This window comes from Esox lucius, chromosome 19, assembly GCF_011004845.1.
Source record: "Esox lucius isolate fEsoLuc1 chromosome 19, fEsoLuc1.pri, whole genome shotgun sequence".
Taxonomy (NCBI): domain Eukaryota; kingdom Metazoa; phylum Chordata; class Actinopteri; order Esociformes; family Esocidae; genus Esox; species Esox lucius.
In genome coordinates, this window is record NC_047587.1 from 6,187,802 (window position 1) to 6,214,310 (window position 26,509).

General features: G+C 44.3%; 1 protein-coding gene across 4 annotated transcripts in view; it reads left to right on the top strand.

Annotated features, from left to right (window-relative positions):
* tmtc2b (transmembrane O-mannosyltransferase targeting cadherins 2b) overlaps positions 1–26,509 on the top strand; it is a 102,311-nt gene that overhangs the window by 67,302 nt on the left and 8,500 nt on the right. For 3 of the 4 annotated variants that reach the window (XM_010883300.5, XM_020040497.3, XM_020040496.3), the window contains 9 exons: positions 4,105–4,951; positions 7,288–7,402; positions 8,120–8,205; positions 9,895–10,079; positions 10,444–10,522; positions 12,589–12,710; positions 18,034–18,115; positions 19,534–19,648; positions 24,124–24,187. In XM_010883300.5, coding sequence (XP_010881602.1) covers positions 4,105–4,951; positions 7,288–7,402; positions 8,120–8,205; positions 9,895–10,079; positions 10,444–10,522; positions 12,589–12,710; positions 18,034–18,115; positions 19,534–19,648; positions 24,124–24,187 — 1,695 coding nt within the window. The remainder of the gene's footprint in view (positions 1–4,104; positions 4,952–7,287; positions 7,403–8,119; positions 8,206–9,894; positions 10,080–10,443; positions 10,523–12,588; positions 12,711–18,033; positions 18,116–19,533; positions 19,649–24,123; positions 24,188–26,509) is intronic. The other variant, XM_010883301.4, reaches the window with a different exon arrangement.

The following is a 26,509-nucleotide window of genomic DNA, read 5'->3' on the forward strand; positions in this document are numbered from 1 at the left end:
CTGCCCTGTAGTTCCTGCCCGGTGTCTCAGTGTGACTCACTCCTCCAGAGTCTCTGATACATGGCCCTGGTTTGAGCCTGTGTTCAGATGATCTGGTTTTGTGTTCCTGCTGCTGACCTACTTTCCCTCTGTTCTCCCTAGGACCATGCGTACACATCAGCCTCACGGTTTGTCCCTTCACAGGCCTCGGACAAACCCTGCGTACAGAACCACACTGCAGACGTTGCCGTGGTGTTCGTGGGGCTTTGGGAAGACTTCTCAAACGGGCTGTGGTCATCCGTTCGTAGCTCTGGAGCAGAACCGTTAACAATGGGTTGGGCTAACTCTGGAATATGAATCATGACCTGGTGATTCTTATGACTTTAACCCTCCATGTAAAAAAACCGAGGGAACTTTATTATTTTCATAAGAATAAAAAGAGATGTTGTAACATGAATGTTAATGGTTATGCCTTTTTTGGTAAGCATGGTCCTTGCATGCAAGTGGTCCTCCCTCTTGCTGGGGCTCCTGGTAATTTGTTAAATGGTCTCTTCTCGTCACCCTGTTCCTTGTGGTTCTTTGGGTTTCCATGGGGACCTGACCTAGAACTTCGACAGTTGTTTTTGAATTAGCAAGAAACGTGGGATATGGATTGAACTAGTGACCTTTCTGTTGCCAGGCGACAAAATAACCTCTTCAACAGCATAGGAGCATGGGAAATAATGCCCTGCTTTGGTCATAATATTCCTAAACAGGGTTGAGTTAAATGGAATCTTGCTAGAATGGTATGAATGCTCTGTGGTAGGATAGCCTGCATCAACTGGCTCACTCACAAATGAGTACCACATGGCTGAATACTGTAAATGTTTAATACATGTATTTCATAATCTCTGGGGCTGTCTGCATTTTCTCAGAGCATGTGCGATTTGGCATAATCAACAACATTTTCCAAGAAGCATCGTGAATAAACATAGGCCTATCTTAAAGCAATGACTTAGAAAGCTTTGTTGCAAAATATACAGAAAAGCCTGATTTTCTCAAGAGACTCAGTCTCGCTCTGTATTTCTCTTCAGTAATGGTGTTCGTTTCAACCTCTGCAGCCTTCAACCATTAGGGAAAGTTAAGAGTTGATAGAATACTTGTTTGGTGTTATTCTGACACCACACACATTTATAGTTTCTTAGGAGAAATTGTAATGGATGGTACAGCATCTCAGAATCTCACAATGTTTGTTTGAACCAAAATGTAATGAATATAAAACAGATGTAAAATGAACAAACAGTCATTAGGAATTTGTTTCTTTAGCATACAAATTTGCAAAACAAAATCTTCAAACACATCTGGTTAGGCGTTCCCTATACCATCTCTATGATTTATATTATGGAAGGAATCCCTTTTATTTATATATAACTTTCAGTGAACAGCATGACTTGTGGCTTTATAAGAACAGTACATTTTGTTCTTTTGCACTGTTAGTAGCCAAGCTCACTGCCTCTATGATCACCACTGTCTCTGTGTTAGTAGCCAAGCTCACTGCCTCTATGATCACCACTGTCTCTGTGTTAGTAGCCCAACTCACTGCCTCTATGATCACCACTGTCTCGGTGTTAGTAGCCCAACTCACTGCCTCTATGATCACCACTGTCTCTGTGTTAGTAGCCAAGCTCACTGCCTCTATGATCACCACTGTCTCTGTGTTAGTAGCCCAACTCACTGCCTCTATGATCACCACTGTCTCGGTGTTAGTAGCCCAGCTCACTGCCTCTATGATCACCACTGTCTCGGTTTTTAGTAGCCCAACTCACTGCCTCTATGATCACCACTGTCTCTGTGTTAGTAGCCAAGCTCACTGCCTCTATGATCACCACTGTCTCTGTGTTAGTAGCCCAACTCACCTACTCTATGATCACCACTGTCTCGGTGTTAGTAGCCCAGCTCACTGCCTCTATGATCACCAGTGTCTCGGTTTGTAGTAGCCCAACTCACTGCCTCTATGATCACCACTGTCTTGGTGTTAGTAGCCCAGCTCACTGCCTCTATGATCACCACTGTCTCGGTGTTAGTAGCCCAGCTCACTGCCTCTATGATCACCAGTGTCTCGGTTTGTAGTAGCCCAACTCACTGCCTCTATGATCACCACTGTCTTGGTGTTAGTAGCCCAACTCACTGCCTCTATGATCACCACTGTCTCGGTTTTTGGTAGCCCAACTCACTGCCTCTATGATCACCACTGCCTCGGTGTTAGTAGCCCAGCTCACTGCCTCTATGATCACCACTGTCTCGGTTTTTAGTAGCCCAACTCACTGCCTCTATGATCACCACTGTCTCTGTGTTAGTAGCCCAGCTCACTGCCTCTATGATCACCACTGTCTTGGTTTTTAGTAGCCCAACTCACTGCCTCTATGATCACCACTGCCTCGGTGTTAGTAGCCCAGCTCACTGCCTCTATGATCACCACTGTCTCAGTTTTTAGTAGCCCAGCTCACTGCCTCTATGATCACCACTGTCTTGGTAGTAGCCCAACTCACTGCCTCTATGATCACCAGTGTCTCGGTTTTTAGTAGCCCAACTCGTTGCCTCTATGATCACCACTGTCTCGGTTTTTAGTAGCCCAACTCACTGCCTCTATGATCACCACTGTCTCGGTGTTAGTAGCCCAGCTCACTGCCTCTATGATCACCACTGTCTCGGTTTTTGGTAGCCCACTGACTCGCCATACTCACTGCATCAGTGCTAATCAACCGCGGCGGATGAGAGGAGAGTCTGCCTGTTTAGTCCCATTTCCCCCGAGGTTACATGCCTCCTCTCTCTGAATCAATCTGCAGCGACAGAAGTTAGAGGGAAAAATCTATAGCACAGCCCCAGCACAGCGGCCTTATGCAGTGTATGATCACTGATTTGACATGTCATCCGTTTGGCATGCAGAAGGGCACACCAAATGACTTAAAGGACTTTCAGCTGTGCACCATGGCTTTCCATTTTTATGGTGAAGCGGGCTTGTGTGCATATATTCGGAATACATTACAGCACATGGGGAATTCGAACATGTATTCTGCAGTGTGTGTTGGGAAGGAGGCCTATTATCTCAAAACATCGAAGGAATTAAGAATGATAAATTCGTATTAAAAACCTGCAGCCGGTCCACTAACATCCATAATTTAAATGCGTCTATTTTCCACCATCTTCATTGAATGTCAATAGGGAAATCATTCATGATCTTGGTGGGGGAGATATTGTTCGGTATGATGGTGATGTACCAATGTAAGTTCACCTCCTGACCAAAGAGCTTTGTTGAATGACACAAATGTTTCCCACCATATATCAGTTGGCGTTATTGTGAGGGAAGCTGTAAAGATTTGTTTTGCAGCAGTGGAGTGTGCTTTCCGAAGTTAACACAGTAAAATAAGCCAGTTGATCGTACCCCAGGAACAGTTCCGTTGGGAACAATTAAGGCCCATGTTTTCCTCTGCATTCACACCAAAGTGTAAAAGATTTAAACACTCCATAAACTCTTCAAAATATTTTCCATGGAGTTTCAGAAAGCTTTTAATATTAAACAGGCACTATGACAGATTGGGCTTCTATAGATATGTTTTGGTGTTTATCTTGAAAGGTGTGTAAAGAGCACATGACTCGTTAACTGTGTTTAGCTGTGATTATTTTTGTCTCAAATCAAAGTCACAAGGAAGCCCCTTTTTTCTTTTCGCTAATTGGCTCATGTTCGTGGGTATTTAAAAACCTACATCATAGCCAGAGCATAACAATAAAGTCCATTGTAGTTGACTTCCATTGGAACACATGATAAAGCTGCTAAACTCTAGGGCCAATCAAACAAGGCACAGCTTTTGTTCCAGATAACGTTACATAAGTCACGTCCGTGTTTTTCCTTTTCGTTTACCTGTCAGAAATCATAATAGAATGCAATCTCATGCTCGATTTACTGACGTGGCCTGGATCACATTCAAATGCCAAGAGTCCAAGAGTCAGAAAAATCACCAACCAACCGGAAAACTACTTTGGCTGTAACTTTTCAAAATATTGTTTTCCTTGCCGTTGCTGCTAGTTTTCCGGTCCATTGCCGTTTCTCCTGGTTTCAGCTCTGTTGTTGTTTTCTCTCTCTTCCAGAGGAGGAATGTCCACCTGCTTCTGAGTGTGTTGCTGCTGGCGGCCTGGGGGGCTGTTCTGCTGGCCTGCCGCCTCTACTGGATGGGCAACAAACCGCCCAACTTCTCCAACTCTGACAACCCAGCGGCGGACTCCCAGTCTCTCCTCACCCGAGCACTCACTTTCCTCTACCTGCCGGCCGTCAACATGTGGCTCCTCCTGTGCCCGGACACGCTGAGCTTCGATTGGTCCATGGATGCCTTGCCTCTGATCAGAAGTGTAGCTGATTGGAGGAACCTTCATACCGCAGCTTTTTATACCGGACTCCTCCTCCTGGCTTGGTTTGGACTGCGCACCTGCAAGGCCAAGGCCAAGGAGACCAATGGAAAAGCCCATAACGTGGCCAACGGGAGCTGGAGGTCCAACACCAATGGACACAGCTACCCCCACGCGGAAGCCCACGACCACACGCACTCGGAAGCAGAGCCTCGGGCGGCTAGTGCACAAAACGGTACCAAAAAAAACAATGTCACGAGGACTCCACTGCCCACCACTGAAAACGTAGTGGTGTTCTCCTTGGGCCTCCTGGTCATTCCTTTCCTCCCTGCCACCAACCTGTTCTTCTACGTGGGCTTTGTGGTAGCGGAGAGGGTTCTGTACATCCCCAGTATGGGTTTCTGTCTACTGCTGGCGGTGGGGGTAAGAGCCGTCTACGTGCGGCTGAGACAGAGGTCCTCCAGAACCGTCTTGGTGTACTTCTGTGCCTCCCTGGTCCTGCTGTTTGGAGCGAAAACGGTGCTGAGGAACCAGGACTGGCAGAGCGAGGAGATGCTTTACAAGTCGGGGATTTATGTGAACCCTGCTAAAGGTGAAACACAGAGAAAAAGACACCAGAACACACGCACACACACACACACGCATGCACAAACACACACGCGCACACACACACACACAATCTCTGGCCGGTCACATTAGGTTGAGTGTGTTTTAGGAGGCGCTAACAAGCTAGTGTGTTATGAGCTGTCATGACTTTGCACGGCCTGGAAAAGGTCCTACTTCTGCAGCCTTGTTCGCTACAACATGCTCACATTATATATCTAAAAGTTGAATCTGTGACCTAAAGGAACATCATCGTAAACCATAACTGCTCTGGATTGATGTGGTGTTGAGAGGGTAATATTCTGTGAGCTTGTGAGTGTGCTATGTTTACAGGACAGACAGTTAATCCTGCCCACGCAGTACTGTATGCTGTATTACAGTGTCATTGCTGAAGGGCTTTTCAACACAAGGCCTCCATTGTAAACCTACTACAAATCCACACTATGGCAGACTAGAGTCTCTCTCCTCAGTAATGGGAGTACATCCTCATTGACATTCTTGCTTTGTTGTTTTGAATATTCTACTTTCCGCCCATTGTCACTGAGTGGAAAGTAGAATATTCAAACAGTGAAATTCAGAGCCAACATGGTCGCCCAAATAGACAACTATAAGTCGTAGTATGGTTTGCGAGACGGTGAGCCAATGTTGGGCACTGCGGTAACGTCAGGACAGCTCATTTCCCTGTCAGGTTCTGTGGTAGAGCTGAGACATGACAGCTGTTTATCCTGGAGGTGCAGCTCAGAGCAGCAGTAACTTCTCTTACTTGGCTTGCTGTCTTAATGCTGTGTGGGCTGAGCCTGATATAGTGACACACTCCTTTAAATGTTGACTATAAGTTCTGTGTCTCCCAGGTGGCCTGTTTCATAGCACCAAGTTGATGACCCAATTTCAACCTTGACTGTGCTTACACAGTGGCTGGCGAGCCCATTGGGCAAGGCAGATTGCACCCTGGGAACCGGGTGGCATTGTCAGCTGGGATCTCCTGATCTCAGGATACTTTAGTGAGCCCCTTCAGGCCACTCAGGCTTTTGCCGAGCTAAAACAGGGTGTGTCCTCATGTGTTGACCCACATGAATTCCTGGTTGGAAGAGCAGTGTGTAAAAAATAGGAGGGCAGATGTCTAGGAGGAACACTAGACAAAATCTTCAACTCTCCTGAATCCATTGGATAGTGTTGGAATAAGAAAGGGTTTTAGATATAATTGCATATGACAAAATTGGGAAAAGTAGAAAAATACATAAAATGTAATAGGAGAATAGGTTCTGTGACAAAATACGCAAAAAATTTAAATCTAATTGGATGGTAAAACAAAGTAAACAATGTACAGTATGTTGTAGATCTCTTCAATTACTAAATGTTGCATTTAGTAGTTGACGAGATATAACGTTCTGGCCTGGTTTTCCCAACTGCTCGTTAAGATTAATTGATTAATAAATAAATGCACAGCTCTGAGGAGCCTTTGGCATGAGTCAGCATGCAATGCATTTTAATGAAACGCAACTCAGGCAACCGTAATTAATTTCCCCACCTATACAGCCATCAGGAGAACTAGAAAAAGCTGTGTCTAAGAAGCAGAACTGTCAGGCATGTTCACAGAGCTCTTACTGTGGGCTGCTCCTGTATGCCCTGGCCTTCAGCTGTATATAGACCTTGTTAAATAGTGCATTAGCCCATACACACATTATGGATCCCAGTGAGCCATACTTAGCTACAGTATTGATTTAGTTGTCAAGCACAAATAACACAATTCAATTGATTTGGTTCCCAGACTGTGTATATTTTCCACCAAATATATGATGTTATATAAATGTAGTACATATGCACACTGCAAGCAATAATCAGTAAAGATCAACAGTGTGTGCATATTGGAAAATGGAAAGTACAAATGGAGTACCACTGAACAGCTCAAAATTAGCTGGCACATCTGTTCTTTTCACACCCCTCGGTTGTGGTATTGATTCCCTTCTTTTCCTGTCTACCAGATTTATTCATATAATGTTCACTCTAATATTACCTTCTGAGACCCAATTCACCTGTCAATTATTCTGCAGTCCATTTCAGATTATACCATGGTTTTAGAATAATTTGACTGGTGGCATCTCCTTCTATCCTCGGTCTCTGGCCCAGTAATTCAGTATTCGCTGCATATATTTCTCCCGCTTTGTGCACAGTGATCGGAGTAGTGTAAAGAAAACAGCCTGGACCTTGATGACTCAGTGAGACAGATCTGGGACCGATCGAGATAACCCCAGGCAAAGACGACGTGTCTGAAAGAGGCAGGCAGCAGTGTTTATTGCCTGTGTTAACCGTAACTCTCTCTCTCAGCATGGGGGAACCTTGGGAACGTTCTGAAGAACCAGGGCAAGATGGCGGAGGCTGAGCGGGCATACAGGAACGCCCTCTACTACCGCAGGAACATGGCAGACATGCTGTATAACCTGTGAGTTTCCAGAGCCTGTGCACAAACAGCCAGGTCTCTCCTTACACGTCTACATTGATCAGTGGCCTTCGCAGAGGAGAAACGCGGCGCTCACTCCCCTGGGTGCTGTTTCAGGCGCCCCAGTTTATTAATCAGGCAGTGTCAGCCCGAGGAGAGGACAGCAAGTAGACAATACTCAACTCTTTAGGGGTTACTCAACAGAACTTTAGATGATTTCACAATAATGGAAAACAGTAATTAATGCGATAATTCTAGGCATTGTCGTTAATTCCAATTACTTCTGAACTTCTGTAGGAATATAGAACTAATCTAACGAATTACTGGGTTGCGTCTGTAGCAACCCAAACATGAGAAGGCATAATTAACAACAAAACATGCAAAGACACACGGACATTCTGCTAGTAAGTGGATGCCGCTTATTTTGTTATTTGTTGCTTTTAAGTCACTGCCAGTCTGTAAGCATTTTTAAAGATCTATAGAAATAAAAGTGATATACAGTAACATACAAAATATTAATGAATCAATAAAATGATGTGCAGTACAGTCCACACCCCTTTATACATTAAATATTATTTGGGCCACAAATAGTATTTACAGTGTATTACTGTCTTTAAACAGTACTTTGACGCCACATTGATATTTCTGCTGTGACATGTTATATATTGGGTCTTTCCAGATATGTAAGAACCTGAATTTCCTTTTTATTCTCTGTTACAGCGGTTTGCTGCTACAAGAAAATAACAAGTTTTCTGAGGCCCTCCACTACTATAAGCTGGCCATTGGGAGCAGGCCAACCCTGGCTTGTGAGTACAGCCTATCTCCTTATTGACAATGTCAGCCTCGTGCGATTACCCTGCATCATTATCCATGCAAAGGCTTATGGGTCTGAGGCACAGGCAGATCTGCGACATTACTGGGTAAGTGGTTTCACGGTTATTTCACAAGATTACATCATTTTGTTTGGAATTAATCCAGGTCAAAGTCGGGTACCTTTTCTCCCTTTCTCCTCTCTTTGAGGTCATGATCTCTCTTGCTATCTCTCACTCCTGTCTGAGGTTGAGGAAACCGATTTCATTTATGGTTCCTGCTGGCTCATTACTGTCAGGATCATTCAGCTGTCAAATTGTCTGTGCAGCAATAGTTCCTTTTACTGCTGTTGAGATTAAATCCCTTGATATAATATGATCCAATTACAAATTGAACTGTATATTGCTTTTTTTTACATCCTTTGTCTTATTTAGTCTGAGTGTCTTAGAGTTATTCATAATTATTAATATAATGAAGATTATTCTCATGCTTTGTAGTTCTCGTTGATGCCTTTATCTCATGTATTGTTGGTGCTCATGAATAAAGTCAGGGGGATGGAATTAATTTAAGCATTTTGATTTTGAAAAGTATCTACAATTAAAGTGAAATATTGCACAATGAACATTACTTGGATGGGATATGTGCCACCAGTGGCGTCGTTAGGCCTGAGCGTCCGGGGCTATAGCCCCGGGTCTTTTATGAATAGCCCCGGATCTCAAATGGAACAAAAAGAATAATAAAAAAATAGCCCCTGATCTATTCATCTATAATTCCAATCGTGCATTATGACAACATAGACGCGTAGGCCGCTAGTGTGTACCCTTTTCCGCATGTACACTCCAAACCCTGTACTTCCTGTCCCGGGCTGGGGCGGGCTAAGCCCCGAATGTATTGTGATCCTAGCGACGCTTCTGTGTGCCACAAATGCAAAAAAAATAAAGCAGCCATTGGAAACAGTAGAAACAAGCTAAGCTAATGCATCATGGACTGCGGACAAAGCTTTTCTGTTCTTACAGCGTAAGGAAACCAGTATGTCATTTTGTAATTCAGCTAAACTATCCCTTTAAATGCAGTAGTTACTTAAAGCAGTGGATGACGGCGAATAAAAGAGTCAGTCTGGTGATAGAAGTCATTTGTCAAGATTGCACCATTATTCATTGCATTGAACTGACTGTTGGTACAACCTGGAATCTGGTCATTACCAATTCACAAGTGGCAGCTCCATGATGACGGAGCTGTAACCATATATAGTTTGATTTGCGCTGTTATGTTTTTTCAGACACGCATCCTTTATGGGAAGTCTTTAGCAGCTCTAGCTAACGCAGGGGGTGAAGCCGTTTATTCCTTGGAACAGGTTGTTGAGGACAATTTGGAACATGACTAGTACGCTCTGGATGAAGGATAGAAAGAATAAAGTTTTAGCGTGGCTTTTAGTTCGTGGTGGCATGCGGCGGGCCCTCATGTAGCGTTTGCCCTCACGGACTCCAATTTACCTCTATCTCTGCAAAGTCGTCAGTATGTATTGGCACGGATGAGTCAGCCAATTGATCCACAGCGACTGGCCAGTTTCTTCAGAAAGACGTTTGATAATGACCCGTTTCAGCCCGGTGAAGTTCAGCTGTTCTCGGGTTGCACGTTGAACATGAATTGGATCACCTATTTGTGATTCGTTCCCCCCCCCGCAGCCGCTTACTTGAACACGGGGATTGTCCTGATGAACCAGGGCCGGTTGGAAGAAGCCAAAAGGACCTTCCTGACCTGCGCCGACATCCCTGATGAGAACCTGAAGGACCCCCACGCCCACAAAAGCTCTGTCACCAGCTGTCTGTACAACCTGGGCAAGCTGTTTCATGAGCAGGGGCACCAGGAGGTAAAACGAGGGGGGACTCTCTCTCTCTCACACACACACACACACACACACACATAAAACACACACAGGCCTATTAGAGCACCTGTTCTGAGCATAATCAGGGGATATCTTCCACTACTCACTGGCCTTCCGCACTGCTGTACACACAAAAAGAGAGGGGGTCTGTGTGACACCGCACAGCCTTCTGATTGGCCATGGCACGTAGAGGGTGGATCCTTTCTTTTTCCCTGTGTTAACCGCCATCTTAGTGAACCTTGATTCCACGCTTCTATTCTACGTGTCAGGGGCCCAGGCTGTAGTTGAGAAATGACTTGTTTGGTCCTTGTGGCTAATTGAGGGTTTCTTTTGTTTTATCTGTTAATAGGAGGCCCTCTTGGTGTATAAAGAAGCAATGCAGAAAATGCCGAGACAATTTGCCCCTCAGAGCCTCTTTAACATGATGGGTAAGTGGCCGTTCCGGCAATCTAATATGTTTTTGCGAGGAGGAGAAAGATTGGAATTTTAGATGTGGTCTAATGTGCTTTATGTGGAGGTGTCGGGGTACAAAGGCACTGTATCAGCTGTTCAAGAAGGTCTGTGCCCTTTTGGCTGAGTTCATTAAGCTTTTTCTCACCGGACTCCACCTGAAGGGGCACAGGATTAGCTTGTATTGATTGTGGCCTGGGTTTGGTGCTCATCAGCTGACTAAGGCTTAGTCCAGTCTCCGAGGGCAGACATGCTGTTGGGTTTAAAGGTGCTCTGTTTTCATAACGTCTTATAAGAGTCGGGATTGAAGGTTTTTTGGAAAAAAAATTCTAAGCCAAATCAAAGTTGGTGGGGGGGGGGGTGTGGCTGCAGGTCAGGACTCCCGTTGAGGCCCTGATGTTAAGGTTTCCACAGTGCGTTAACAAAGGTTGTTTGCTTTTCGCTTGGATAAGAACTGTGCTCCTTGTCTTACAGTCACGTGAAAGCAACTGCAGATTGATTTGTGACTTCTGATTGGGGAAAACAACAACATTCCAATGCAAGTGTCCCTTGTATTTCACACAGTCATGTCACTGGGTGGCTGTTCTCAGCACCGCTGTGACATCTCTCTCTGCTTGTACTGCTTCCTTGGCGTCTTTTCTCCCTTTCAGTGTGTTATTCTGCAATTCTGTTTCTCTCTTTTTCCCTTTCTCTTTCATCTTCTGAGTCTCTCTTGCTCTCTCGCTCTCTAATTCTCTCGCTGAATTGAAGCAGGCTCCCCTAGTACAGCACCTCGGCCAGTGGACTCAGATTAAGTTTGACAGAGGTGCTGAGATTATGTCAGATGGTTGACCAAAATCGCCTCTCACAGATTGAAAGCTGTGGGGACCGTGGATGGAGCAAAAATTTACAATATTTCTTACGGCAGATTTTTTCCACTACTCTGACGAACTAATTTGAATGTTTGGCGTACCTGCTCCTCTCTTTTTACCGTCCAGCTGATGGTGGGTGCTGTCATGAATTTTGTCATATTATCAAGAGGGGAAACATTAATCCGTTTCCATGGCTATCTCGGTCAAACTTGGGTCCTAATCTGCCAAAACCCCATTCTCTGCTGGGTAATGGAATGTTCCAGTAGATGTGGTTTTCAACTCCTTGGAATTTGTGTCACTTCCAATTGTACGTCCGTGTTTGTGTTTCCTCACAGAGCAGAATCTGATGGTGAAGTGCACTGGTAGCAAGAGTGTGTGACCGGTTCTGTATTACACCATGTCTGACAAATATGGAGATGAAGCTATCCATGTTACCCTGATCATAATCATAACAGTAGACAACGCTGTTGTATTAGCTGCTGGTGAGCAAATAAATTAAAACAAGGGAACCCAACTAGGGCATAATCTAACATCAAATCTGTAAGAAAAATATCTGCTGATAGAAAGATTGTCCACACTCCAATTTACAAGACTATTCAGAATGATGGAGAGCTAACCTTTGGCTAACGTCGCAAACTAGCTAACATTTTAACTTTCCACATCTCCATGCAAATTGTTTAGCCCCGGAAAATATAATTTTACTTGCTGCTATAAATGGAGGATGTTTCCACTCATGTCATTCAGGGACAGTGTTTCTATTCATGTCATCAGCATTATACCTGATCAGGGACAGTGTTTCTACTCATGTCATCAGCATTATAGCTGATCAGGGACAGTGTTTCTATTCTTGTCATCAGCATTATACCTGATCGGGGACCATGTTATTGAATGTAGGATATTATAAACTGTATATAATGTTTGCATTTAACCCATTCAGTTGAACACTGTTGGGTGAACACCAATAGAAATGTGGTCCTAGACTTTGTTAATAATAATGTGGGCCCTAGCCCTGGCTAAACGTCTTTTGTCTAATAAAACACAGGCTTCATATCGGGTTTCATTGTGACCTGGAGTCATGGTAACCCTTTAGGGACGACTGCCCTCCATGTAATGGAATTCCTCTGTGAGACAATGGGAAGAGGTGTGGTTTCTTAACTTCTGACCGTTGACCCGACCCTTCCTTCCGCTCGCAGGAGAGGCCTACATGAGACTCAACAAGCTGTCAGAGGCGGGTCACTGGTACCGAGAGGCCCTGAGGGCCAAGCCGGATCACATCCCAGCACACCTGACCTACGGCAAGCTCCTGGCCCTCACGGTAAGTTTGTTTTCGTCGTCATCTTCCCGGGACTGCCGATAGCCTAGCAGTTTGATCATCAGTGTGAAAACCCTGTGGTTATGTCCCTGAGCACCACGATTCATTCTGATTGGTCCGGTAAGTCGCTCTGGTAAAGAAGGGTCAGTGACTTTAATAATCGTCTCCTGGATTCTTCTTGAGCTCGGCGAATAGCCAGATGATGTTGGGCAGTTCATCCATCGTCTGGCTGTGTGATTGTCATTCGTTGGTGGGGAACACAGACGTTGGTCAACATGCCCGGTGAAGGTCGAGATGCTCTTCCTGTCTGTATTTCAACACCTGCCTTAACAGGCCCTCCGTACGGAACACTAATCAATGTCACTAAGCTGACCAATCAGAGCCTGAAACACATACATACATGAGGAACCTCTGTGTTCTGACTGATCTGAGCAGGATCCCCGTCCGCTGCCCCCTGACCCCCAGGGCCTTTAGACTCCTCGGATGAATTCCACCAAGGCTATGCTGTTGACCCGAGTTTTACTAAGAGGAGAAAGACTGGTTTGTGCGCTGGGGGCGGTTCACACCGCGGGGTCCCGGAGTTCACAGGGTCGGGGTCGCGTGTTGCACACGGTAACGGACCAGTGGGTGGACCAGTGGTGCGTGGAACCGGAGAGAGAGGTGAATGTCTTCCCACTCTCCCCAGCCTGACGCCACTCTCTCGGAGGCAGCAGCCCATAGTCTGCCCCCCCCCCTCGCCGAAGGAGGCGCGACGGGGTGGGGATGGGCCTTGGACTCCCTTAGAAATACCAGGCCCTTCCTGTCCGTGTCTCCCCTCATTTCCAGCTCTCCACCGGAGGCCTTTTTAAGTTATATTCATTTCCAGGGTCGGGACCATCAGGATGAATAAAGAAAACACTCTCCATCCACCCTCATCACACTTTGGCAAATAAGGATCCTCTTTGTTATTGATTGTGATTGGCATGCTTTACTCTGTGATAATAATGGCCCTGTCAGTTATTTATACAGTGTATGTAGGTATATTTTAACTGTAAATCTCAATGAATTTGAAGCCAGAAATGTGTCAGTGGTGTTTACATTGATTAGAAAAAAAGAAATTATTAAGAAAAACGAGCGGGAGGGATTTGCTGATTTTTAGCAGAACTGAGGATTCAGCATTTCTAGCTGAATGTAGCCATGATATTACAAGTTGAACAACTTCATGGTGAGAGGAGTATAATTTCTCTCTGAAGGGATCTTTTTATTTTTACACAAAATCATGGAGCAAACTTACCTTTGTCAATCCCTATCATCTGCCTTTCTTGGGAATAATAGATTTAATAATAAGACATTTCACGTTTTGACTCTGGGTTGACCGATTTCCCTGTCTGAGGTTTGGATAACAGCTTAGCAGGCCGTTCTGAGAAAAGCTACCTTGTAAACTGACATGGGCGGATCTCCTAACCAAAGTCTCTGACATACCTGACATCTGTCCTAACATATGGAGGGAACAAGACTCCAGTAGAGAATCCAATAGAAAAACTGGAAAAAAATTATAGAAGGTAGGGAAAAATGTATATAAATTGGGAATACTATTTATTTAGTGTAAATAGGGAAGTACAGAGCTCTGTGATGTGCCTCTCCTGCAGTAGGTAACATCTCAGGCAGAGACGGACAACCTTTGCTGCAAAACTGAGACAGTCTGTTTACCTGTGAGTTGGTTGTAAACAGACATACGGGACATGGTGTGAAATGCATTGGTTTAAGTTGTCCTAGGACACGTATCTGGCTGTGCAGGTGTGTCGTTAGATGGTATGAACATGAAAACCGTTCTATTTGCTGGATGATTTTGTTCACCCTCACCCTCCGTCAACCCGTCGTGACCTCTGACCTCCTGCCGTGCCTTTTCCCCCACACCACCGCTTCTACCGTTCCTCCTCTGACAACTGCGTTTAGTCCTGATCAAATGCACACCCCCACACCTCCCCTCACATCCCCCTGTACCCCTCTGTGAGTGACAAGGAAGGGGTCGTCCCGGCGGGGCTGCCAGGTTCAGATCACGGCAGGGGGACCGTGGCTCGGGCGGGGGTGGGGAGGGGGGGGGAGGTACAGGGTGTGGCCCCTGCTCAGGGTGGAGCCAGAGTGACTGGCTGACTGCACCTCCTGCTGGGCTGACTGCACCTCCTCCGATGGGGAGGGGTGTAGTGGTGGGGGTTATTGAACTCGGCCATATTGGCAAGTCATTTCCGGGCCTAATCTGATACAGGCTCCATTCATAATCACCTCAGTGGCTGCCAGAGCTGCGGTGCACATCTGTTCCACGTCTGATGTCGCCAGGAGATTAGGGGGGTCAACGCAAACAATAAGTGCTCTATGTGTGAAAACAGGATGTTGCGCCTCCGTGAGGAGTTGACGCGTCGTGCATGTGTGGAGTGTGCATGTGAGGAGTGTGAATGCGGGTGACAGCCGGTTGACCTTTCTCTATTGACCTTTTGGAATAATGCAACATTTGTTGACTTCTCAGGGGTTTTTTATTTCTATTATTTCTGTCCCTCGCCAAACTGCCACAGGAGAGCAGAGGGAGGTGACGATCGGGAGAGATGTGGACCAACGGGGAGAGAGGGCTGTTTCTTACATAAATCCCAGGCAATTCAAACACAGCGGGCTATCAGGCCATCAGCATTCATCATACACTTATTAAGACTCTAACTCTGTCTCCTGTTCCTAGTCATCGATGTGCTACACAGCTTTCTAAGAGCCTTCTTACAGACTTCATACAGATTACCTCTTTCTCACACTTAGCTTAATAAGACAAAACCTGGATTTAAAAGATAACATCCAGTTGGGCACACAGGTGATATCATTTCCACACTTTCAACACCTTTTCCTCATGAAAATGTGAAATTTACTTCAGACTTTCCAAGCCTATTTAGAAACACACTCGCAATAATTGCTGGTGCATTAAATTGTCATAACTGACAGGAAACTACCTTTCTGCTGTCTGAACTTAAGTAAATAGAAATATGCTGATGTTATGACTATTCCAGCATCTTCTCAACTGACTGCTTTGTACTATTCGTGAATTTGAGCATAAACACATGCTGAAATAATGCATGTCCCATTGAAATGACTGTATTACAGTCACTCCCACCCTGTATATAGTGCATGTATTGTTGCTACACTATGTATAGTGTATGTATAGTGCTACACTGTATATAGTGTATGTATAGTGCAACACTGTATATAGTGCATGTATTGTTGCTACACTATGTATAGTGTATGTATAGTGCTACACTGTATATAGTGTATGTATAGTGCAACACTGTATATAGTGTATGTATAGTGCAACACTGTATATAGTGTATGTATAGTGCAACACTGTATATAGTGTATGTATAGTGCAACACTGTATATAGTGTATGTATAGTGCAACACTGTATATAGTGTATGTATAGTGCAACACTGTATATAGTGTATGTATAGTGCAACACTGTATATAGTGTATGTATAGTGCAACACTGTATATAGTGTATGTATAGTGCAACACTGTATATAGTGTATGTATAGTGCAACACTGTATATAGTGCATGTATTGTGCTACACTTTATGTAGTACATGTATAGTGCTACACTGTGTATAGTGTATTTATAGTGCTACACTGTATATAGTGCATGTATAGTGTTACACTGTATATAGTGCATGTATAGTGTTACACTGTATATAGTGCATGTATTGTGCTACACTTTATGTAGTACATGTATAGTTGCTATACTGTATATAGAGCATGTATAGTGCTACACTGTATATAGTGTATTTATAGTGTTACACTGTATATAGTGCATGTATAGTGTTACACTGTATATAGTGCATGTATAGTGTTACACTGTATATAGTGCATGTATTGTGCTACACTTTATGTAGTACATGTATAGTTGCTATACTGTATATAGAGCATGTATAGTGCTACACTGTATATAGTGTATTTATAGTGTTACACTGTATATAGTGCATGTATAGTGTTACACTGTATATAGTGCATGTATAGTGCTACACTGTGTATAGTGCATGTGTAGTGCTACACTGTGTATAGTGCATGTATAGTGCTACACTGTGTATAGTGCATGTATAGTGTTACACTGTATATAGTGCATGTATAGTGTTACACTGTATATAGTGCATGTATAGTGCTACACTGTGTATAGTGCATGTATAGTGCTACACTGTGTATAGTGCATGTATAGTGCTACACTGTGTATAGTGCATGTATAGTGCTACACTGTGTATAGTGCATGTATAGTGCTACACTGTGTATAGTGCATGTATAGTGCTACACTGTGTATAGTGCATGTATAGTGCTACACTGTGTATAGTGCATGTATAGTGCTACACTGTGTATAGTGCATGTATAGTGCTACACTGTGTATAGTGCATGTATAGTGCTACACTGTGTATAGTGCATGTTAAATCTCCCATCTCATCAATGGAGAACATTCTACAACATTTACAGTACACTTAAAAAGTTATTGTAGGTAAACTTGATTAAAAATGAACAAGGCACTGTTTGACTAAAAGCTTTTTCTTCAAAGTCTTTGCAATTAAAATGAACGATTTGTGCTCATTCTACATAATGGCATTCATAAACATAATTTATTCTGGCTTCTGGCTTATGTAATATTGAGGTTTGTTTAGGTTTCTACAGGCGTTGATTGATTAGTTGAACCCCTATAGTGAATTGGCCTTCACGAGCTGTATTCACAAGAACAGCCATTGTGTTTTTAGAGATGTATTGTTGATTAGAGAGCAGCTGATTCCCAGCTGAGGCCAGTGTTGTGTGTCTGAGACAGCTCTGTGTGTTAGCTGGGATTTGGTCCAGCTCTCTGAGGCCCCAGGGGGACTGGCTCCTCTGGTCCCCACCCGGCCCCAATCTGTCACTGAAGCTGTCCCTCATCAGGCTGCTCTGTCTCACCCTGTCTGTCAGCCCCTGTGTGGAGTAACCCAGCACGCCCCTGTATGCCCTCTCTCAAGCTCCATGGTTTTGTGCGCGTGCATGTGTGTGTCTTTTTTGTTCTTTTTCACCCTCTTTCTCTCTCAGCTGCAGTGGTTTGATCTCACACACACACACGCACAGACACGCACACACACACACAGTTTCTGCATTCATACTTGAAGTGATGACACCATGTAACGAATGTAACTAAAAGTGTTTGATGTATTTTCTTTGTTATGTCACAATCACTTTGTGCCTCTGAAAAATCTCCTTTTATACATGATTTTTGTTTTTATATTGACGATAGCATAACAACAGCAACAAGTAGTGATCTTGTATTCCATCCATCTCCCTTCTTAGGGCCAGAAAGCTGAAGCTGAGAGGTATTTTCTGAAGGCCATTCAACTTGACCCCACTAAAGGAAATTGCTATATGCATTACGGTGAGTGGTACAGTTTACCGTCTGTTTGGTTTGATGATCCAGTATTATATTAATGTTAAATTATTCAACATACTTGTGGTTCTCTTACCTCTAGTCCCCCATGTAACCCTGTTGTGTAAGTCACGACATTACCACCTTGTGTTAAGATTATTCCTTATTGCTCTTATTGGATTAATCATTTTGGCAAGCTCACTTTTTATTTGAAACCAAAAAATCTGGTAAATACCATTATAGATGTTATAGATGTTGTTCTGTATTTGAAGTGTTGTGGCATTTTCAGAGAATTTATGAAATTCTATCCATGTTATATTTCTTTACTATAGGTAGCAGGTAATATGTGCACACACACATCTTGTCCTCACAAGTATAGTGTAACAAGTTTGTACCCGCCGTCAGACCAGCATGGACACACACACATACAGCTAGCTCTATTGGATGTCTGTACGGTTGCCAGAATGACAATGCTGAACTGTATTTCTGAGGCACTATTTGTGGTTGGCTGGTGAGGAAAGATAGGGTGCCGAAATATTCACACTACTAACCGCAGAAGATGAACATCACGAACATCGGTTTCTCAGATATGACATTAGGGTGTCCCTTCATGTGTCTTTTTGCTGAACACCATTTGATATTATGAAAACTCACAAATATTATGGTCAAGTTTTCAAAATTGGATTTGAGATCGAGGGCCAGCCGACAAATTTGTGGTAACACATACATGAAAGATTTGTAATAAAATGAAAGCATGTATTTAATTTCTTGATATTTTAAGGAATTGCTTTCACATTCTCTTAACCCCTCCAGTAAAACAAGAGCTGACATATTGAATTCCATCTCCTGCCATACCAGTATTTCTAATAGGGCGCTCTGTAATATGTCAGAAATCAGTCCGGGCCGAACATTCTCTCCTTCACCTAAGGCCTGTAGCAGGAAGGTCGACATTTAATCCAGAGCTATTTAGGAAAATATGCTTGCTTTCGCCCAGTGGTTTGGGAGCATTGTACAGTGGTGGAACCCACCAAAATCAACAGGCTATTCATTTCTCCTAAACTCTGACACAGAGTGTCTGAATTTATGCCCTCCTCAGGAGTCCGTCCTCCAGCCTCATTAGGGAGAGATACGAAGGCCCTGCTCTCAATTTCCATCTGCACCTCAGACACACAGAACAGATCTCCAGCCAGGTCCAATCCACATGTAATAGAAGCTGTCCTATCAAGATCCTGCTAATTGGACAAATGGGCCTGAGTTATGGCCAAAGAACAATGCTACAGTCAATCGTCTGCACTTATGTCTTGTGTTTCAGCAAATCATCGTTAGGGCGGACAGCAGCCTGCCTATCTCCTTGGGCCAAGGACAATATTCGTCCCTCCCTATCCACATTCACACGTAGCATTTTATTGATCTCCGTCTGATCCCAGGTCAGTTTTTGTTGGAGGAGTCTCGCCTGCTGGAAGCGGCTGAGATGGCGGAGAAGGCGGCATGCCTGGATAGCGGAGAGTTTGATGTGGTCTTCAGTGCTGCCCACATGCTCAGGTGAGTGTTGGATGGGACTGACACACTGCGAGGGGGGGGGGGGGGGGGGGGGCTAATAGCTGGAGGAGCGAGAATCTACTGTCTGAACACTTCATCCGTCGCCCGATGTGATGTACTTGGCCCGGCCGCTGTAATCCCCTTCTCTGCTGCTACAGCAGTATCCACGGTGGGCTGGCGTCGGTTCTCTGTACACTGCAGCTACGTGCCCCTGCTGATGTCTGTGGCTCATTCATGAAAAGCCAGTTGTAAATTAGAGCAAGGTTCAGCAGCGCAGCTTGGTACTCACAGCTCCACTGGAAGCCGTGAGCTGTTGTGTTTCGAGGCTCAAGGCGCGAGTGTAAATGTGTAAATAAAGGAACGTGCCATGCAGACTGTGGGAGCTCAGCTGAGAGCCAACAATATTATATTCCCTAGTTTGGAGATTTTCCATGTTTAGACCGATCAGGGAAAATCTGTCTTTTTATGTGTGAGAATTAGTACTGCTGGGTAATTACGATTGCTAAAACCGTTATTGCAATGTCTTGATGCTTTCCAAAATCAGTTCTCTTTCTTTACCCAAGACAGAAAGTGGTTGTGTCGTTCTATAATGTCTTCGTCCAGCTGGTTTTCATATAGTGGCCCACTTTACAGCACACTGATCTGGGTGGTTGTGCTCCTCTAGTATCCCAGACAGCCATGTTTTACAGGTTCTCTCCCCAAATCCAGGCCCTCGGTTCCTTGGTTGCTAAAGAGGCTCTCAGACGGGGCTCCGTGAAGAGCCCCCCACTGCCACGCTGGCAAGGGGTCCGGCCCCTCTTGAGCTCATGTTCTTTGTGTGTTTTTCTAGGAACCAAGATGTGGAAGGCCCTCGGTGGGATGTGGATGCTAGTGAATTTGATCAAGGGAGGGAGAGGTGGCGCAGGAGTGGGTTTTCAGACTTGCAAAACATCTCTTATTGCTCTCTGGGGCTCTTGGTCTTTGCTCTGCAAGGAAGTAAACCCGCCTTCTTTAAAAAATCTCCAAACCCTCAGCGAGGGCTACCCAAGTAGTGGTAGCACGCGGGCCGCACAGCCTCAGGAAGGCTGGTGGATTGAATGATCCCAGGGGGAATGCTGCCTTTTAAGTGCTCAAATGCCTCTACATGCCAGAGTGACCGTCCGCTGGCTGTGTGATGTCACAACGCTGCTCTGGGAAACCAGACCTGTTTGCCAGAGGGAACAAGGAACGTTTGTGTGATGTTTGTGTAGTGACTGTGTCGTGTCGCTTCGAGACAGATGGGCCTGCTGAAGTAAGGACACATATCGAAATCTGGCTGTTGTTGTTGCAGAACCAACTTGTATATGAAGTCATTTGCCATGTGATTTGTGTTTCTGTGCTGGAGTTAATTAAACATCTTTAAATTGCTGACAGTCAGAACTGAAAGACAAAGCTTGGCGGTCATGTTGTTGATGTGAAATGATCTAGCATAGTTTGATCCGGGTTCTTTCTTCTCATTTACTCCTGATCCCAGTTTCCCCTCAGTCTCTTTCTCTGCGCTCTTCCTGATCTGCACTGACAGCTCTCTTCCCAGCAGCTGTATCTCAGAGGACCTGGGTCTAACCGAAGGCAGAGTTAGTGGTTGTCTCTCTTTGTGCTCTCACAACCCTCAATCCCCAGGCAATCTCTTTCCACTTATATTGAGGATCTTGTTTGTAACACAAGTGTGGCAAATCCCCACTCTTATAAAGATGTTTATTGATGTAAAAAATACTTAGGATCAGATTAAGATTTGAGATCTTCTATTCTGAATAGGATTGCAGTGTTACTTCAAAAATATGTCTGTGCTTAACCACAATGTATAGTTATGGTCACGGGAAGACAGAACCTATACTTCAATGTCATCAATGCACAATTTATGTAACTTAATCTTTTCTTTGTTGTAACAAATGTAAGTTACTTACTATTTATCCAACAGTTCAATGTGGTTAAGCAAAGAGATATTTTTGAAGTAATACCGCTTTCTCTGATGGTCATTCTATGTAAAGACATACTATGTTTATTCTGAGTTGACAAATGATGATCTTTGCAGCCCAATAGAGGTGTTAGCTAAGGCACTGCTTCCTGGAGTTACACAAAGACAGAATGTTTGAGCTTCATTGTGAGAGCTTGTGAATAACCAAGACACACACCAGTTCCCACACCTCCTGCACAAAGGCTTTGAACTAAGTGTATCTAGAGAGGGAAGCGATGCTCTCTATACTGAGTAACGATTGGTCAAGACTCCTAACCTTCATTAGTGCTGAAGATACAGAATGGCAGAAGCCCAGCTGTGATATATAGATGAGTCCCAGTTCCTGAGTATTATAATGTCAAAACACCCTCACCATAGAGTCTCACCATAGAGTCTCACCATAGAGTCTCACCATAGTCTCACCATATCGGTTCACACCATATCGGTTCACACCATATCGGTTCACACCATAGAGTCTCACCATATCGGTTCACACCATAGAGTCTCACCATATCGGTTCACACCATAGAGTCTCACCATATCGGTTCACACCATAGAGTCTCACCATATCGGTTCACACCATAGAGTCTCACCATATCGGTTCACACCATAGAGTCTCACCATATCGGTTCACACCATAGAGTCTCACCATATCGGTTCACACCATAGAGTCTCACCATATCGGTTCACACCATAGAGTCTCACCATATCGGTTCACACCATAGAGTCTCACCATATCGGTTCACACCATATCGGTTCACACCGTATCAGTTCACACCATATCAGTTCGCACCATAGTCTCACACCATAGAGTCTCACACCATAGAGTCTCACACCATAGAGTCTCACACCGTATCAGTTCACACCGTAGAGTCTCACACCGTAGAGTCTCACACCATAGAGTCTCACACCGTATCAGTTCACACCGTAGAGTCTCACACCGTAGAGTCTCACACCATAGAGTCTCACACCATAGAGTCTCACACCGTATCAGTTCACACCGTAGAGTCTCACACCGTAGAGTCTCACACCGTAGAGTCTCACACCGTATCAGTTCACACCGTAGAGTCTCACACCGTAGAGTCTCACACCGTAGAGTCTCACACCGTAGAGTCTCACACCGTAGAGTCTCACACCGTAGAGTCTCACACCGTATCAGTTCACACCGTAGAGTCTCACACCATAGAGTCTCACACCGTATCAGTTCACACCATAGAGTCACAGCCCTGTCCCTCAGCCCACCACCACTGTTACCTGGGAGAGGAAGCTCCGTTACAAAACATGGTATGACCTTGTGCTGGAGACACAAATTAATAACGTAAATATTTCTGTTCTTTGCCATGACTTGCAGTTGACTAGTAACTGAGAGAACTAGTGCTGTTCAGCAGTTTGCAATTCATAGGTGATTAGAATGCTCTCTCATGGTGGAAATTACCAGACCATTGTAAATGGTAAAAATTTGGAAAAACTGAAATTGTTATGTATTTGTATCTCCTGCACAATGTCTTACTGTGTTTTGTCACTTGTTTGTCATTTCCAGCCAGAAGAAATCTATTGGTCAAATAAAAATTCACTATAGCTCAAAATTTGGCAAGGGTATGAATACTTTTGGGCTTTACTGTATATGGCATTTACATAGCTCAGGTCTGAGGTGTATTGGTAGTTGTATGACATGTTTGTGGGTATGTTCAGGGTGTTGTAAGGCTAGTTGTGGTATGTGAGGCCGACATACAGCACCGACATGTGGAGGAGGGTTCCTTACTAGGGCCAGACATCCTTAATGAAAGCCCAGTTCAGTTCAGATGGTCTCGCTTTCATCATCGCCACTTAGGGCTTGGGAGCCAGCGGTTGATGACTGCGTCCTTGACTCTGTCAAAGTTCAATTGTTTGTAATGAGACAATTACTACCATCAGTGAAATGCAGCTGTGGATTCAAAAATTATTCCTGATTTACATGAATATTAATATCAATTAATGGAAAGCACTTGGCTAAAGTATTCACGCAGTCAGGTAGGATGGTTATCCCAGCTTTCTACCATAGCGTGTTGTGCACAGAGCATTATATGAAAAAAATATATTGCATTGACTGGAGCTTTTCTCGAAACAGCTACAGATTCTAAAAATGTATTTTGTGCGATCTGTCTCAGGACGCCTTTACTGTAGTTAGCTGTATGGTTGTCAATGCCTGATTTTGTTTTGGGTCTTACAGGGTTAATAACCCAAAGGTCAAAGATCATGACAATAAGGTCCTGACCCTGGATATAATGAAAACAATTCTGGCACGCTGTACACCCCTCCACATGGGGTGCTGTCTGTTGAAAGGCCTGGTAACAAACTGCCTGTTTCATTGACTCCTCTGGTTTCTATGGCTTATTCTCCCCTCGACCACTGCTGTCTGACCCCAGAGCAGTGGTAAACAGACAGAGTTCAAGGTCTCCTCCGAAGTTCAAAGCAATAAAGATGAGTGATGATCGCCTTTTTTTTTTTTTTTTGCTTTCCTTTGTAGACAAGCCAGTCTCAACGACGCAGCAGAGAAGTATTACGGACTGGCAGCCAGCATTAGACCCAACGTGAGTACATGAACCTTCGATGACAAATTATCGCTCGACATAATGGACACTCTGTCAGCAGTCACCGGCTGGGTGGCTCTTTGGCCAATCACTGCCCTGCCTGTTTCCTCACAATGGCGTGCCTTGTCAACAGATTGATTGGAGCTCTGAGAAAGACATTGGTTAAATTGTCCTGAGCTCTAAGGTTTGTATGGGCTGCATCAATCAGGGACTTCAAAGAGAAGACCGGGGCAATTGTGGAGTGGTCAGACTGAAAAGAATAATGATAATAACACGTAGTCACAGGGCTTTTGTGACTTTCAAACGAATAGGTCCAAATAGTTTGGTATCATTTGACAACACATTATTTGACTTTGTTTGAACTGCAGTGGAGGAAAGAATGTGGGGACCTCTGTGGTCTTAATGTTAGGTCCTGATTAGAAGAAATCAGAACAATCAAAGTGTGTCTGGACAGTGTCACCCAGTGTTGATGTTTGATTCCAAGTTGATGTTTGATGCTGAAATGTTTCCTGAAACCTACTAAATACACAATTTACACGCTTTGCCCACCATGTATATGTAATAGTCACGTGCTAGAAACTTGATTATTTGTTTAGCATGCATACAAATAGTTGTGTGGCTTCAGCAGATTATTTTGTATTTGAGTCTCCAACTTTGCCCAACACAATCCTCTTTATCTTCATAGTTCAACTGAACACATCAACAGAAACAAGGTGTAGGAGGGGTGGAGCTTATTTCCCTTCCTCGGCGCTACTGATGGCATAGACCCCATACAGTCCCTGCTGTATAGGCATGTTGATTATGTTGCTCAACAGCAAACAGGAAAATAGAAGCAGCGAAATGTCGTTAATGTTGAGACTATATGTCCTGTCCAACAATACCAGTTGAGGCAATATGTAAAAATCTGAATGATTCCTCTTTCCTTCTTTTTTTCTTGAGGGAGAGTGGATCTTCAGTCTCTTTAATGACCTGTAAGGTTTTTTTTCAAGGCTTCCTTTGACCGTAGGAATCAGAGGGAGTCAGATGAAGGAGCGCCATGGTGTGAAGGATGTGTGCCACTTGACTACATCCTTCACACATCAGAATGCTAGTTGAGATGTGTGAAGGATGTGTGCCACTTGACTACATCCTTCACACATCAGAATGCTAGTTGAGATGTGTGAAGGATGTGTGCCACTTGACTACATCCTTCACACATCAGAATGCTAGTTGAGATGTGTGAAGGATGTTAGTTGAGTTAGTTGAGATTTTGCTGCAAATAGAGCAGAAAATGGGTGTCTCCTATGTCGCTAGCTATTTCAGGAACCGGTCGACGTCATTTTAAAATGTTCGTCACTTAGCGTCCAAGTCGTTCCGTTTCCGAAAACGGACAGATTCATCCCCCTGTGGTCACGTTGGTGGGCACATGTTTGCTTGGCCTGCTTTACAGCAGACCTGAGAATGATGAGGGATGTTCATCAATCTTTCCCAGTGTTTTGCCCCTTGGTTCGCTCTGATGTGACTTGGACCATGTTCCTGTCTGTTCCTGTCTGGCATGTTATGTTTCAGATTTTGTGCAGATTGACTGCTTGACTAGCAAGCACTGACATTTTCATATTATATTATTCAGTCCACATGTCTGTTCACTGTCAGTAGAACTGGACAATTGGCTTAACTCAAGGGCTTTGGTGCCTCAATCCTTTCCATTCCATTTTGGTCCAGAGACCAGAGAAGTCTGTTTTGTTTACCCTAAAACTATAGCGTCTGTAGTGTTTTCGTTTCCCGGACAGGTTAGACAGCTACCTGGTGCCCGAAAATCCCAAAGCCAACAAGATGAAACATTGAAACAATGAAGCGAAGCCCTTCACCCTATTGCTGCTGTAGATTGTTCTGCAAAAGAGCGCCTGCTAAATAACAAATATGTTAATTTGGGTATGATCCCTATGCTTTCTATTTAAAGTCACATTAAGTAGGTTTATAGCCGATCATTGCTCCCTCCTCATTATACTCCTATGGCTTTAAGCAGCTGTTTCTTTTAAAGTCCTGCTAATATGCTCCACATCTGGTGGTGCTTCTATTACGACTACATGCCAGAGGAGGGGGGGGGGGGGTTGCTTGGTTGGGGGGGGGGGGGGCTTTTGAAGCTTGACTACTTCAGGAAAAGAAAAGCAGAGAAAGATGGGCAATGGAATCCCGCTCCGGGAGTACATGCAGTCGTGGAAGTGTCCAAGGCTGAGAATATGGTGGCCTAACCTGTGATGGAATTTCACAGGCCTCAGACAGAGGATCGGCGTTTCCAGGGGTCAAAGCTTTTACTTCCCCTGATTCTTCCTCCGCAGACAG